This window comes from Heterodontus francisci, chromosome 32 (genome assembly GCF_036365525.1).
Source record: "Heterodontus francisci isolate sHetFra1 chromosome 32, sHetFra1.hap1, whole genome shotgun sequence".
NCBI classification, from domain to species: domain Eukaryota; kingdom Metazoa; phylum Chordata; class Chondrichthyes; order Heterodontiformes; family Heterodontidae; genus Heterodontus; species Heterodontus francisci.
Window position 1 is genome coordinate 58974380 of NC_090402.1, and position 13962 is coordinate 58988341.

The 13962-nt window shown below is 42.3% G+C and overlaps 1 protein-coding gene across 1 annotated transcript; it reads left to right on the forward strand.

Moving 5' to 3' along the window:
• Positions 1-710: 710 nt before the first annotated feature.
• LOC137347491 (probable G-protein coupled receptor 139) lies at positions 711-3477 on the forward strand. Its single transcript, XM_068011934.1, has 2 exons — positions 711-780; positions 2570-3477. Exons 1-2 carry the CDS (start codon positions 711-713, stop codon positions 3475-3477), a joined length of 978 nt encoding a protein of 325 aa, XP_067868035.1.
• Positions 3478-13962: the final 10485 nt, after the last annotated feature.

Below are 13962 nucleotides of genomic sequence, written 5' to 3' on the forward strand. Positions count from 1 at the left end.
CCCATCTGGAACATGTTGACACTGAATTTAAAGATGCTGAAAACTGAATGCAATGGCACTAAACTGGCCAGGTTCACATCGAATGTAACTGTGTTGTATTGGACCTGTCCACATTGAATCAATCAGCAAGGACTGAACAAGTCTGCAATGAAAGTAATCATGGAGAATTGGACCTGTGCACACCAATTGTAACCTCACCACTCTGAATAAGCAGACAGTTGTGTTTAAGTGATTGTACAGTCTCAGAGATTTAGAACCATGTTGCATGTGACCAGTGACCACACAGATTGAACAATGATTGCATTTTTATTTAGGACCAGAATATCTCTGGTCAGTTGTACCTTGTGCTGAAATTACTTAATTCAGCATAAAGGGGCTTTATCCTAATAATTTCTCATTTACAATGCTCACTTTCAGCATTGCAACTGCCTATTTAGCTTTTCATTATCTTTTATGAAGAAATGTAACTGGGATAATACTGTAGTCACTGGGTATTTCACTTCAGAGCTGTGATAGATCCCTTGAAAAACATTCTATTCCATCAAAACATAAACACGAGCCCAGCAGCAGCTGCACTAATGTGTTTGTTTCAATTCGTGTAATTAATGTGAAAGATCAAACAATCTAATTATCTCCCTAGACCTGACATCGGGTATAAATGTGACAATCTTTCAATGTAGTGCAGAACGCGCTCAGAGTTTCTGATAGAAATGCACGGATCACCAAAAGGTCTGGTGTTTGCCATTTACTATCCCATCCTTGCAGCTATTGGGGCTCCAGGTAAAGTATTGCTGTTGGTTAGTTATTGTTGAAGTAATCATTGATTAGCACTATTATTCCTTCATTTACCAATAGTACTTCTCCACATTGCCGATATCCTTTTTGCTTGAATGGGGTAATTTTGCCCCTTTAAGTCAATTTCTCCCTCTTAACTTCGATAATTTCTCTCCTTTTACAGTAGCTTTTATCCACTTTATCAATAGTAATTCTCCTTTTAACAATGTAACTTCTTCCCTTTACTGACAATTTCTTGCCATTACCGATATAATTTCTCCCCTTAAACAGTATGTTATCTTTATTTAACCAGTACCATTTCATCCATTAAACTAAAAACTTCTCTCATTTACCGCTACAATCTCATGATGTAAACATAGTTCTATTTTGATCTTAAAACTGTCACTGTGCATGAAAACTCACACTGGTATCACGATATAAATGTAGTTCGATTGTGTTATTGACACTGTTACAGTGGATAGATTATCACAATGTTATCACAGTCTCAATGTAGTTCTACTGTGTTACTGACATTGTTAGTGTGGGTGAATTATCATACTGTTATCACAGTATAAATGTAGTTCTATTCTGTTATTGACATTGCAAGTGAATTATCTGACTGTTATTACAGTGTAATGCAGATCCATTGTGTTATTGGCATTGGCAGTGACAGAGTAATTCCCACAAAATATTCATTGATTGAGGATATTGAACCAATGACTAATGGCCGACTGCATTTTATGAATGCATTAATTGAAAGGATATCATTGGGATCGAGTTGTTGCCTGAAATATGAGCGATTTAAAAGTGACTGTTTAGGAGTGATCTATTTCTGCCACAAACTCTCAGAGCACAGTGGTTCTACTCTCAGTCTCTAAATCTCATTGCTTCAGCCTGGCTCTCCGCTTCTGCTTTAGCTGCTGCTGACCATTTTGCAGTGACCACTGCTGAGTCTGGATTGTCCTTCTGCTCCGAGCATCTGGCAATGTCCCGGACTGTTCCCGCCTTCAATCTTATTGCCAGATTGTGTGAGGCCACATAACTGGTGGCATCTCTCGCATCTGAGGCACAAAGTTTTAATTTCAACATTCATTCTAGGATTCAGCTGAGGAAGTGTTGTCTTATAGGAGGGACCTTTCCTTGAATGGGATATCATGTCCGGTGATTCAGACTGACACTGAAGATCCTCAGTGTCAAAGATTTCAAGGCAAGAGCTCAGAAATGTCCCTGTGTCATCGCCAACATCCCTTCTACAAAGTCAGAAAATGAAAATTATCTATTCGTATTTCTCTGTTTGAGGATCTTTTTGAACAAATTTTCCAACAGTGAATAATTTTACTTGAATTCATTGAATAAGTGAGTTTTATGTTTTTAGGCAGGATATAATCCTATTTGTTAGTTTCCACAAGTTATTGTTAGTTGACGTGTTATTTGCACTCTTCGATATTTTATATAATTCTTTGCTGATATGCTATTTTTCTTGTTTATTTGATTTTCCTCTGTTGGTCTCGGGTTTTTGATGCCTTCTTCTTCTCTGTTAGGTTTCCTTGTATGATTTCACATTCTGATGTCACTAACTTATAATTTTTAATCAAGATGATTATTTTAACTCCAAAACAAGTTCCCCATAGCATCAGGGATAGTTTACACGTCCAACTCTAGATCATGTCTTAAAGGTATAAATTTCTCACAGAATCCTATAAAATGGATGATTTTGTTGAGAGTCAGACCAATAACTTTCCTGTACTCCCTTGCTGACACACATAGACTATCTCAATCTCTCTCTCTGTTGCAGCTAACCTGGCAGTGATTGTGATCCTATCCCGAGGAAGATGTGGTCTCTCCAGATGTATCACTTACTACCTGGTGTCTATGGCAGTGACGGATCTCCTGGTCATTATCACCGCGGTGATATTACACCGGATTGCTGGTGTTTATTTTCCACTCAGTTTCATGTCCATCACACCGATATGCAGTCTCCGTATTGCCCTAATCTATGCAGCCATCGACAGTTCTGCCTGGTTAACAGTTGCTTTCACCTTTGATCGATTTGTGGCCATTTGTTGCCAGAAGCTGAAAACAAAATATTGCACTCAGAAGACATCGGCACAGGTTATTGGAACGGTCTGCACATTGAGCTGCATAAAAAATATCTTCATGTATTTTATATATGAACCTTTGTACATAATTAATAACATACCCTGGTTCTGCAGCGTAAAATTAATATTTTACATGTCATCTGTATGGATTGCATATGACTGGATCCATCACATTTTAACCCCTTGTCTCCCATTCATTCTGATTTTACTGCTCAACGCTTTGACTGTCAGACACATTCTAGTGGCCAGTAGAGCACGCAGGAGACTCCGGGCCCACAGCAATGGAGAGACTCAGAGTGACCCAGAGATGGAGAAGCGGAGAAAGTCCATTGTTTTACTCTTCTGTGTCTCAGGCAGTTTCATCTTTTTATATTTACTACTATTTATAACTTTCCTCTATGTCCAAATTGCGAAAGTTTCTTACTTCTCAGGTTCTGATGTCAGTGAATCAACATTTATTCTGGAGGAAAATGGATATATGCTTCAGCTTTTGAGTTGCTGCATCAACCCATTTATTTATGCAGGGACTCAGAGTAAATTCAGACAGGAGTTAAAGAATGGGGTGAAATATCCACTGCGTCTATTTGTTAAATTAGCTAAATGAAGAAATCCCAACATGAATTGTACCTTATATTCCGTTTTTTGCTCTTGTCCAAGTGACACATGACCTCCCCTCCCAGATAAAATGACCTGCTTTGATATCCTTATTCACTATGTGAACTTAAGAATGTATTAGGAACACACATCACCACATAATTCAGTGTTGTAATCTGTTCTCAGTTTACATTTCTTTTCCCATGTTGGCTCAGGTATGGTATATTCCCATCAGCCCCAAGGGCTCGGAGTATCGCTACATTCATGTGGGAGATAGTGAGTGTGACCTCCGATCTGTTATTATATATCACGTTTAACTATTTACTGAAGGAATCTCAATATTCCACTGTCTATTGTTTGCATCTGGAGGGTAGGGTATGAACATAAAAACACAAGAACACAGAAATAGAAGCAGAAGTAGACCATATGGCCCATCGAGCCTACTCCACCATTCAATGCGACCATGACTAATATTGGGCTTCAATTCCACTTATCCCTCAATTCCCTGTGAGACCAAAACTCGATCTATCCCAGCCTTAAATATATTCAACATTGGAGCATCCATAACCATCTGGGGTAGAGAATTCCAAAGATTCACAAGCCTTTGAGTAATTTCTCCTCATCTCAGTCCTGAATGATTGACCCCTTATCCTGAGACTGTGTCCCCTTGTTCTAGATTCCCCAACCAGCAGAAAAATCTCAGCTTCTACCCTCTCAAGCTCTTTGAGAATCTTGTATGTCTCAATTAGATCACCTCATTCTTCTAAACCCCAGAGAGCATCGGTCCAATTTACTCAGCCTCTCATCAGAGGACAACCCCCCCTCATCCCAGGGACCAACTTAGTAAATCTTCACTGCACTGCCTCCAGTGCGAGTATATCCTTTCTTAAATGTGGAGACAAAACTGCACACAGTATTCCAGGTGTGGTCTCACTGAAGCCCTGTACAATTTTAGTAAGACTTCTTTATTCCTGTACTCCAATCCCCTTGCAATAAAGGCCAACATGCCATTTACCTTCCTAATAGCATGCTGCACCTGCATTTTAACTTTGTGCGTTCCTTGTACGAGTACACCCAAGTCTTTTTCAACATCAACACTTACCAGTTACACAGCTTTAAAAATATTCTGCTTTTCTATTTTTACGATCAAAGTGAACAACTTCGCACTTCCCGACATTATACTCCATTTGCCATCTTGTTGCCCACTCACTTAACCTATCTATATCTCTCTGCAGCATCTCTATGTCCTCTCCACAGCTGACCTTTCCACCGAGCTACATATCAGCAAACTTAGATACATTACTGTCTGTCTCTTCATCCAATTCATTAATATAGAGTGTAACTAGCTGAGGCCCGAGCACTGATCCTTGCAGCACCCCACTATTCACTGCCTGCCAACTCAAAAATGCCCCATTTATGCCCACTCTCTGCTTCCTGTCTGTTAACCAATCCTCTATCCATGCTAAAAAATTACCCCCAACATCATCTTATCTTGCCTATTAATCTTTTATGTGGCACCTTATCGAATGCCTTTTGGAAATCCAGGTATACTACATCTCCTGATTCCCCTTTATCGAGCCTACTCGTTACATCCTGAAGCAATTCTAAACAATTTGTCAAACAGGATTTCCCTTTAGTCAAACCATGCTGCCTTGTTCTAATCAGACTATGCTTTTCCAAGTGCAATGTTAAAACTTCCTTAATAATAGTTTCCAGTATCTTCCCAATGATTGATGTTAGGCTAACTGGCCTGTAGTTCCCAGTTTTCTCTCTCCCTTCTTTCTTGAAAAGCAATGCAACATTTGCCAAATTCCAATCTCATGGGACCATTCCTGAATCTAAGGAATTTTGGAAAATCATAGCCAGAGTGTTGGAGAAGTTTTGCTGAGTTTTACTAATTATTACTTAACTTTGTAGAAGCAGAAAAGCAGGACACAGCTTGTAGCTAATCTAACCACAATCAACTGTCATAAAATGTAGACAGAGCAGCTAACCACAATCAGACGTTACTGGCACATATGGTGTCTGGAGTGGGCATTGAATTAAGGAACTAGCTTGTTTTTGTTGAAACTGATGTTTTGCTGACCTCGGACTCTGCATGGTGCACAGTCAAGTAGGCGGTCTTGTGATCATCTTGTGGGCGTTTATCTAATTGTGAAATTGTTAGCTCTGCCTCTGTTATACTATAAATCCACGGCAATCTGTCGCTCTTTGGGAGTAGCACTGGACCGCCTTTAGGTAAGGTGTGTTCCCTCATGATATCATGCAATAAAGTGTTTGTTCTCAACGTCTGAGTCCGGAGAATTTGTTCAACAATTGGGCGTAATCTGGATTTTATCCAACACAGAGCATCCACTATCTCTGCAGCTACCTCTTTTAGAACCGAAGTATGTAGGCCATCTGGTCCTGGGGACTTGTCAGATTTTAATCCCTCAAGTTTCTCCAATACTTTTTCTGGGCTGATATCAATTTCCTTAATTCCTCACTTAGGTTATTGCCTGTTTATGTTATGGAACTTGTGTCTTCTACTGTGAAGGCAGACACAAAATATTTGTTCAATGTCTCTGCCATTTCCTCTTTCCCCATGATAATTTCTCCTGTCTTTGCTTCTAAACAACCAACGTCTACTTTAACTACTTTCTTCCTTTTTATGTACTTATCAAAGCTCTTACAATCTATTTTTATATTGCTGGCTAGTTTACTCTCATTCTATTTTTTCCCTTCTTCTCAACTTTTTGGTGACCCTTTGATGGTTTGTGAAACACTCCCAATCCTCAGACTTGTACTATTTTTTGCAACATTGTAAGCCTTTTCTTTTAGTTTAACACTCTCCTTAACTTCCTGAGTGAGCCACAGATGGGTCTTTCTTGGCGCATTTTTGTTTTTGAACGGAATGTACTTTCGTTGAACCCCTTGAATTGTTTCTTTAAATATTTCCCACTGTTCATTTACCCCCATATCGTCCAGTCTATTTACCCAATTAACCTTAGCCAGTTCTCCCCTCATACCTTCGTAATTGGCTTTAAGTTTAATATTCTTGCTTGTGATTAAAATGTGTCACTTTCAAACTTAAAATTAAATTTAATGGTATTATGATCACTATTTCCCAGTGGATCTTTTACTATGACATTGCTAATTAACCCTGCTTCATTACACAATATGAGAACTAAGATAGCTTTATCCATGGCTGGTTCAACAATGTATTGCTCCAAGAAACTATCACAAAAGCATTCTGCAAATTCATCTTCCAGACCACTGTTGTCAATTTGATTGTCCCAGTCTATATGCAGATTAAATTCCCCCACAATTAATACGTTACCTTTATTACAAACTCCAATAATTTTCTGTATAATGTTCTGTCCAACAATATAATTACTGTTAAGGGTCTGTAAATTACTCCCACCAGCATTTTCTGACTCCTGCTATTCCTGATTTTCACCCAATCCGATTCTACTTCATGATTTTGAGACCCGATCCCTTCTTATTAATGTTCTTATGCCATCCCTCACTATGAGGGCTGCCCCTCCTCCATTGACATTCTGTCTCTCCAAAATATTGTGTACCCTGGAATATTCATCTCTCAACATTGATCTCCTTGTAACAATGTCTTGGTAATGGCAATTAGATCCAGATCGTTTAACTCTATTCGTCCCATTAGTTCACCTATCTTATTACGGATGCTTCGTGCATTCAGATAAAGGAACTTTAATTTCATTTTTTTAACCTCTATTCCCAGTGATGACCTTATTTACCAATTTACAATTTTTGTTAAACTCTGTACCTTCCTGTCCCATTTTGTTCGAATTTACCCACATCACTATCCTGCTCCGATACCCTGACTTCTCTTTGTCTACATGGACTTTAGCAAGGCTTTTGACAATGTCCCGCATGGGAGGCTGGTTTGGAAGGTTTGAACACATGGGATCCAGGGTGAGCTAGCCAATTGGATACAAAATTGGCTTGGTCATAGGAGGCAGAGGGTGTTGTGGAGGGTTGTTTTTCGGATTGGAGGACGGTGACCAGTGGTGTGCCGCAGGGCTTGGTGGTGGGCACTCGATTGTTTATCATATATATTAATGACTTGGATGTGAATGTAAGGGGCATGATTAGTAAGTTTGCAGATGACACCAAAATTGGTGGTATAGAGGACAGTGAAGAAGGTTGTCTAAGGTTACAACAGGATATAGGTCAACTGGGAAAGTGGGCAAGGGATTGGCAAATGGAATTTAATGCAGACAAGTGCGAAGTGATTCATTTTGGGAAGTTAAACCAGGGCAGGACATATACAGTGAATGGCAGGACCATGGGGAGTGTTGTTGAGCAGAGAGACCTTGGGGTGCAAGTACATAGTTCCCTGAAATTGGTAACACAGGTAGACAGGGTGGTGAAGAAGGTGTATGGCATGCTTGCCTTCATCAGCCGAGGCATTGAGTACAAGAGTTGGGACGTCATGTTACAGTTGTACAAAACATTGGTTAGGCCGCACTTGGAGTACCGTGTGCAGTTCTGGTCGCTGCACTACATGAAAGAAGTGATTAAGCGAGAGAAGGTGCAGAAAAGATTCACCAGGATGTTGCCTGGTTTGGAGGGCTTGAGTTATAAAGAGAGATTGGATAGGCTGGGTCTGTTTTCCCTGGAGCGAAGGAGGCTGAGAGGGGACATGATAGAGGTATATAAAATTATGAGAGGCATAGTTAGGGTAGATAGCCAGAGTCTGTTTCCCATGGTAGGGGTGACTAAAACTAGAGGGCATAGATTTAAGGTGAGAGGGAGGAGGTTTAAAAGGGATGAAAGGGGTAAATTTTTCACACAAAGAATAGTGGGTATCTGGAATGAGCTGCCAGAGGTGGTGGTGGAGGCAGGAACAGTAGTGACATTTAAGAGGCATCTGGACAGGTACTGGAATGAGAAAGGCATAGAGGGATATGGAATTCATGCAGGCAGGTGGAATTAGTATAGATAGGCATTATGGTCGGCATGGACACGGTGGGCCGAAGGGGATGTTTCTATGCTGCACGACTCTGTGACTCTATAGATTTCTAAATTTCCCTTCACCCAAACCATTTCACCCCCCCTGTTAAAAGCCCTGTCCACGGCCTTCGTTATGCAATTGGCCAGGATACTGGTCCCAGCCCAGTTCACGTGAAGCCCATCCCAACGGAATAGCTCCCTCTTCCCCGAGTATAGATGTCAGTGCCCCAAGAATCTAAATCCCTTCTTCCCACACCACTGAGTCATGTGTTTAGTTCTCTAATCTGCTTGACCCTGTGCAGATTTGCACATGGCTCAGGTAACACTCTGGAGATGATTACCTTTGATGTTCTGCATAATCAAGAAGGTGAAAACCCCGACAGAATGGATTAACAGCAAGGTAGCAGTGAAACAACCTGGAAAACTGAGAGTATGCAGCGACCCAAAGGATCTAACTAAAGTTCTGAAGAGATCTCACTACCCCAGGCCAACCATTGAAGGAATTTTGCCTTACTTGCAAAGGCAAAAATCTTCACCACCCGAGATGTGAAGGATGGTTACTAGCAAGTGAAGCTGGATGAAAGCAGCAGCTTTCTGGATGCTGTTCGGGAGATACAGATGGTTGTACATGGCATTTGGCATTTCCATGGTTCGGGAGGAGGATCAATACAGACAGAAAGAGATAGTGATCATCCTGGAGTGGAAGCTATAGTGGATGATCTGCTAGTTTATGGATGCGGAGACACAATGGAAGAAGTCATTGCTGACCATGATCAAAATCTAGAGCGACTGCTGGACAGAGCTCATCAGATGAACTGGAAGCTGAACAAGAAAATAATTACAATAAAAGATGTCCGAAGTTAAGGACAGAGGTCATGTACTGACAGCAAAAGATCTTCACCCAGATCCCGAAAAGTTGAGAGCAGTAGCAGCGATGCAGTGACCAACAGATGTAAAAGCAGTGCAATGATTTGTTGGACTCATCAACTATTCTGCAAAGTTTTTGCCCAATTTGTTGCTGGAATGTGAATCCTTACGCCAACTCACTGCCAAGGATGTGCAGTGGTATTGGGGCACTAAAATCAAGCAACCAGTGACGGTAACGCCACTGCTGAAATACTATGATGTAAATGATGAAGTCACCCTGCAGTGTGATGCCAGCAAGACAGGACTTGGAGCAACCCTAATGCAGCAAGAACAACTGGTTGCATTTGCATCCAGGCGTTAGTGCAAACAGAATGACACAACACTCAGGTCATGAAAGAGTGCCTGACCATTGTCTTTGCTTGTGAAACAATTTCAACAGTACCTACTTGGAAGAGACAAAGTGGCAGTCGAGCCGACCACAAGCCACTTCAAAGCATTTTCTTCAAGCCGCTACTATCTGCTCCAAAGCATCTTGAAAGTGTGTGACTCTGGTTACAGAAATATCGGCTGGATGAGAGATACAAGCAAAGGAAACAGATGTACATGGCTAATATGCTGTTGAGAGCAGCACTCCCTATGAAGAAAGGAGAGGATGCTACGACAGTGTGAAAGTTTCCAGATCCAATTTGAAGCTGCAGCTCATCATGCTCTGGAAGTCATCAACCAACAGAGACATTGAATCTGACAAACAAGCACCTTGCTCAAATCAAGCCAACTACCCAAGATGCAACTCTCCACACTCAAAGTAGTGATGAAAGGATGGCCTGAAAGCATCAAGGACACTTCTGTGGTCACAAAAGCGTATTGGGAATACGGAGATGAATTGACAGCCCAAGTTGGCATCTTGTACAAAGGAACAGAGTCACTGGAGTCAAGAGTCAGCCCAAGTGGCAACTTGGTGACAACTGCTCTACGCAGGTCCCTTGATTGTACGTGGCAGAGGTGAATGACCAGACTGCAGACCGTCACAACTGCAGACACATACGCATAACCGGAGAAGTTGTTCCTTCAATGCCCGATCAGGAAGATGTGAACTCACCATCTGCACAGACCATAGATCAACCACCAGTCCCAGAGGTCCACAACACCCCAACAATGGAAATGGAACAATTGTTACTGCGGCAACAAGTGACACGGGAACGATACTCAGGCTGGGCTTGCATCACCTGGAGTTTAGAAGAGTAAGAGGCAACTTGGTTGAAACATAAGATTCTGAGGGATCTTGACAGGGCGGTCGTGGAAAGGATGTTTCCCCTTGGAGAATCTAGAACTGGGGATAATTGTTTAAAAATAAAGGGGTCGCCCATTTAAGATACAGATGAGAACTTTTTTCTGAGGGTCGTGAGTCTTTGCTTCCACTGCGTTTTGAGGAAGAGAGTTGCAGAGTCTTAATATTTTTAAGGCAGAGGGAGATAGATTCTTGCTAAGCAAGGGGGTGAAAGGTTATTGGGGTCAGGTGGGAATGTGGCATTGAGGTTACAATCAGATCAGCCATGATCTTATTGAATCACGGAGCAGGCTCGAGGGGCCGAGTGGCCTACTCCTGCTCCTAATACGTAGGTTCATATGGAAAGGAAAATCACCCAGATGAACATCCAATGACAGCATGCACGATTGAGAGACCGGCACAATTTAAAGATTATCATAGGGCTGGATTTTAAGGAGCCTTCGATATTGGGATCCATGGTGTGGGGATGGTCTGAAGATGGCCCCAGATAAGGCCTACCAAGGACCTCGACGCCGGAAGTGCCCAGCCCGATAGACCCGATGGCGGTGAGTCCTCGTGGCGATCCCCCCATTGCTCATCGACGGAACCCCGATTTGAATATTTAAATTAAAATGATTGACTGAATTAAGCTCACGTCACCTCCTGATGTCCCACTGTGATCTTTGGCCTGGTGACCTTCGGATCCCCGTCCGGAGAACTGAGGTGCAACCCTGGTGGGGAGGCACGTTTATCAGGGCGGCCGTGTGGGTGTGGGGGGTGGGGGGAGGGGCGCGGGGTGGGAAATGTAATGGTGTGGGGGATGATGGGACGGGTTGTAGTTGAAAGTTTGTGCAGCTTGTGGGGTGGGACAGATGGTCAGGTCAGGGCAAATAATTAATTTCATTGTTATCAGGAGGGATGGGTGAGGGACAAAAAAAAAGTATTTATTTTAACTCAATTTACTTTCAAATATTTAAATTAGCCAGTCGGGATGGCAGCCCTTTGAAAATAGCTTCAGTGCCTGTACAGCTAATGTCATTGCTGGAGATGGACAGCCTGCCCCCTCCACGCGATCGGGGGAGTGGGGAGAGGGGGGGAGAGGGAGGGGAGAGGGAGGGGGGAGTGGGGAGAGGGGGGGAGAGGGAGGGGAGATGGAGGGGAGAGGGAGGGGGGGAGGGGTGAGAGGGGGGGGAGGGGGTGGAGCCCACCCCGGGGATGCAAATGAGCCACCACACGGAAGATTGCAGCAGCTCTTTGGCATATGGCCCGTAAAGGTAGGCCACCATTTTTTCATCTGAAGCAAGATTATAAGATACAGCCCTATGTGTGCAATGCACGTGCAGAGACTGACAAGAACAACGAACTGCTAAATGCATGAGAACAGTCGTGCACATAGTGGGTAATGTGGGCGACTCAGTGTAAATGATAATCTATGCAATTTGTTTTGTTTTTTGTATGAAAATGGGGATGTTGGAGATAGAAATGCAATACTGTACTAATGTGCCTCCTGGCTTGCTGTAGTCATGTGACTTCTACCATCAGGCAGTCACTGCAGGCAGCCATCACAGGCTCAGTTCAATAAAGGCAAAATACAAGCAATACGTGTTGTCCTGTGAACTTGTAACATGTTTCTTGCTTGCGATGCATAAGCTCAATCACACCAAGATGACTGGTATGAATAATGTAGGTTCTTTTATTTGAACAGTAGGACTGTTACATATAAATTACAGGAGACCCACATTTCTAGAATGGGTATTAAAAAGACTACAACTACCAGGCCACATGACATCACTTCCTTCGGCGATGAGCACGCCCATTATTTACACATTCTCTTAAAGCCCTAATACAACATCCCCTTTTTTCCCCAAAGATAACCATTACACACAGTAATAACAGATACAATCGGATTGTTACAAAAACTATTTATATAAAAGATGGATCTCCACTTATCATTTAAGAGTTTAAGAGTCCCTATAACAAAGGTGGCTTCCGGACCTCGTGATGGTGAAACCTTTGAGATCTAGACTCATCATTCCATGGTCCTTGACTTGTAGATAGGTTAGTACACAAGGAAGCTATCATTGCACTGGTTGTCTTCGCATTGTTCTTCCACAATCTCACTGACCTCACTCTGGAGCACATTCTTGACACAACTTGAGTGTTGGATGATACACAGCTGGATAACTCCTTCAGCTGGCTTCTGTTCCTCTAACATTGCTCTGTTAGATTTATGACCTCATAGGATCTAGGCTCACTGCTTACCCTAGAAACTGGTGTGGGAAACCAGGTTCCTTCAGTCAGATGGATCACATGAAACTTTTGTCCCATATTTGGTCTCGGCAACTCGGCACCCGCATTTTGGTCACATATAGCCTTCGACTTCTCGTTTTCCAAAAAACTTCTCTTGTACTGTTGAAGACTTCATTCTCCCACTTTCCTCCCAAACATAATTTCTGCTGGTGAGGGTAAGCCCATGTCCAAAGGTGTCAATCTCAGATGTAGCATGGTGAATTGGAAGTCTTGATTTGTCTGCACTTTACGATCAATGCCTTAACAGTACGGACCATTCTCTCGGCAAGACCATTTGACCTAGGGTCATGTGGCAAGGCAGTCATATAGTTTATGCCCCATCTAGGACACATGTCCCTGAAAGGCTTACCAATGTACAGCAGCCTGTTGTCTGATACGATCTCTTCTGGTGTACCACAGACTGAATATCTCACTTATTGTGTTTTCAATGGACAAGCTCGAGGTATCCTTCAACTACCACATGATTGTAAATTTGGAGAAGTAGTTCGTGACCAAGAGAAAAATCACCATGAACAGTGAATAGATTCATCAAGAATGCAATGAACTTTGAAGGTTTTGAGACTCCCGGTGCTGATTCGGCTGGTTGTCCTGGCACGCCTCACACATCATCACGACCTTTTTTATACCACCGTTGATCCCTGGACAGTATATAGTTTCTCTCAGCAGTCACCTTGCCCGCTTTATACCATATGCCCTTGGTGCATCTGCAGCAAAATGTTCTGATGAATAACTTCAGGAATAAGTAACTGCTTTCCCTTGAATATTATGCCTCTCGAGATGCCTAATTTATCTCTTTATGGCCAAAAGCACTTCACATTGTCTTGCACTTCCTGCATCATGTCAGGACAATCTTGGATAATGATTTTCCACAGTGCCATCAGTCGTGGATCTCTAGACGTTGGATGCATTGGTGTTGACCAAAACTCACTAACTCGACTCTGAGGGTATCCTTGACTTCGATATCCAAGCTATCCACTTGCAAGTTCAATGAAACATTGACAGTTTTTTTTGGATTTGGTAATCTGCTTAGAGTGTCTGAAGTGATCATTGTGTTACCTGGTTTGTAGCAGACTTCACAAT

Bases quoted from the DNA above. Each gene is read 5' to 3' on its own strand.
- LOC137347491 (XM_068011934.1), top strand. From the start codon at position 711: ATGCACGGATCACCAAAAGGTCTGGTGTTTGCCATTTACTATCCCATC. The intron at 781-2,569 runs GTAAAGTATTGC...TCTCTGTTGCAG, and splicing joins TGCAGCTATTGGGGCTCCAG to CTAACCTGGCAGTGATTGTG.